Raw genomic sequence first — 2,500 nt, 5'->3', positions numbered from 1 at the left:
TTCGAAGAAGGTAAAAGTTGTGGCTTTGTAAATGTAATTAATTAGAGGCACAAATCTAGTCTTAAGACCTTATCACTATTGAATTTATTGTCCTCACGAGCCGTGTGTGAAATCTGAGAATCTCTTTTTGTCACAAAGACAACAGGCTCTTAGCTCAACATTGACCTCCCTGAGAGCTATTTCTATGATAGGTCAACCCAGCAAGTACTTAACCTACCTTGACCTCCCTCGCCACCCTCGCACTCTCGTGTCTGCCTTCTCTCCCCCCCCCCCCCCCCCAAGCAAGCACAGGAGACGAAGGTCATAGCATCCGGTGACGATATAAAGCAAGGGTATCTCTGCGTGTCTCAGTCTGTCTTGAGACGTTGGAAGGAAGTCCCACAGAGCCTCCGTTGATATGAAGGTTACGGTACGTGGATGAGCGAGTGATCTAATACGGCGTCATCGGGGAATGTTGATTTCATACAGATGTTAGATGTATGGAAGTTGTCCCTGTATGAAAGATAGTTCTACGTCTTGTTATACACATTACTGAATATTTACTTTGTATATAATACATATAACTTTCTGAGTAAGAGCTCTTTCCACATCTCAAAATGGCAGAGGAATCTATTGCAAAGATTCCTCTGCAAAGTCCTCGACTCCAATCCCCTTCCCGCATCTCAAATGTAATATTTACCCTTTTCTCTTCCACCTTTAATATATTCTTTCCTCCTCCACAGCTCCTCGTCCTCCTTGGCCTGGCCGCCCTCGCCGCCGCCCGCCCCGATGAGATCCTTGACTTCGAGGGCGACGACGCCGAGCACGACCAGGAGGGCGAGCCAGGCAAGGCCGTCACTGGCGAATACATGTGAGAGAAGTCTAGACATCTTTGCGTAACTTCTATTTTGGAATATAAGCATGGCGCTACTATGTTGGATCGTCTATATTAGAATCGTGAGGAAGACTGATGCAATCAGTACCCTGCTTTAAATTCATTTGATCTATGAGTATATTAGAGATGCAATATGCCGTCATAACATAAACAAGCATACAGGAGGAAATCACGTAAGTTTCTTCCACATCCGCTCAGGATTTCGTCTCTTTTTCTGCAGGTGAAACTGCCTGAATGGACCTAGTATTCTTTTGACCCTGTGTCTATCTATCTACCTGTTTATCTATCTGTCTGTCTGTCTGTCTGCCTATCTGTCTATTTATCTATATATTCATCCATCCATTAGACGATTAGATCTTGTCTAACATGTTCCTGACACGTCTTCCTCCTGCAGGTGGGAGAGCCCCGAGGGCATCGAGTTCGTGGTGAAGTACATCGCCGACGACAAGGGCTTCCGCGTCCTCGAGTCCAACGCCGTGCCCTCCGCCGGCGGCGTCCGCGCTGACGGCGAGCAGGCCGACCTCGAGGGGGACGAAGACGACGACGACAAATAGAGAGAGGGAAAAAGAAACGAGACAAGGAAGAAGAACGGAAGAGACAAGAAAACACAGAAATGATAGCGAGGCGAACTGACCCTTGAAAAACAGGCCGAATGTATATCATCACCTTTAATATTTATTATCATTAAATGAATTATATCTCATGGTTTTTAAATTTCACGAAATATCGATATAGCAAAGCCATATCAAATCTTTAAATATCTAATAACTTACCACAACAATCATTCACTATAAACACATTTTTAAATTATTACTTTGAATAACGTCAAATACTACTCCCCCCCTCCCAAAGCAAAAAACAATCACCTTCAATTTGCGATTACTTCGAAAAAGCTAATTCCATCGGTATCAACGACTATCATATTAACAACAGTTAAAACATTATCAGATATCCATTTAGCTTTGGCAAACATTGCTGCAATACAATATCACAAGACACTAAATTTTGCTCATTTGCACTACAAGACACCCAAGCTAATATGCTGTAAGCTTGGCACCAGCAAAGGTTTTATTTTCTATCACATATGAAACTCGGATAATAATATAACCTTTATTCATCGTAGACGTTCAAATTCACACTAAACACTCATATTGCGCTTACCACAATACACGGCAAAACGCTGCCCCAGAACGCAGATGCACAAATGAATCAATAAATGTACGTAAACGATTCAGACTTGCCAGAAATTACAGAAAACACACCAGATTTCTTCTTTTTCCAGTTACACAAAACACTTGGTCTAAAAAACAACAACAACAACAGGACTCTACTACAACTCGTTTGATCTGATATCTTTACTTTTGCGTCCTTCATGCCCTTTACCTTGTTTGGATTGAAAGGAGATTTACCGATACATTAAGGGCGGAGGAGAGAGAGAGAGAGAGAGAGAGAGAGAGAGAGAGAGAGAGAGAGAGAGAGAGAGAGAGAGAGAGAGAGAGAGAGAGAGAGAGAGAGAGAGAGAGAGAGAGAGAGAGAGAGAGAGAGAGAGAGAGAGAGAGAGAGAGAGAGAGAGAGAGAGCAAGAAAGAGAGAGAGAGAGAGAGAGAGAGAGAGAGAGAGAGAGAAA

At 43.1% G+C, this 2,500-nt stretch overlaps 1 protein-coding gene across 1 annotated transcript; it reads left to right on the top strand.

Moving 5' to 3' along the window:
• The first annotated feature begins 311 nt into the window (after positions 1-311).
• LOC125033650 (cuticle protein CP575-like) lies at positions 312-1,575 on the top strand. Its single transcript, XM_047625334.1, has 3 exons — positions 312-409; positions 723-850; positions 1,269-1,575. The coding sequence occupies exons 1-3, from the start codon at positions 398-400 to the stop codon at positions 1,426-1,428; spliced, it is 300 nt and encodes a 99-aa protein (XP_047481290.1). The 5' UTR covers positions 312-397; the 3' UTR covers positions 1,429-1,575.
• The last annotated feature ends 925 nt before the right edge of the window (positions 1,576-2,500 follow it).

This window comes from Penaeus chinensis, chromosome 16 (assembly GCF_019202785.1).
Source record: "Penaeus chinensis breed Huanghai No. 1 chromosome 16, ASM1920278v2, whole genome shotgun sequence".
Classification (NCBI taxonomy): domain Eukaryota; kingdom Metazoa; phylum Arthropoda; class Malacostraca; order Decapoda; family Penaeidae; genus Penaeus; species Penaeus chinensis.
This window is presented reverse-complemented; position numbering and strand designations above follow the sequence as displayed.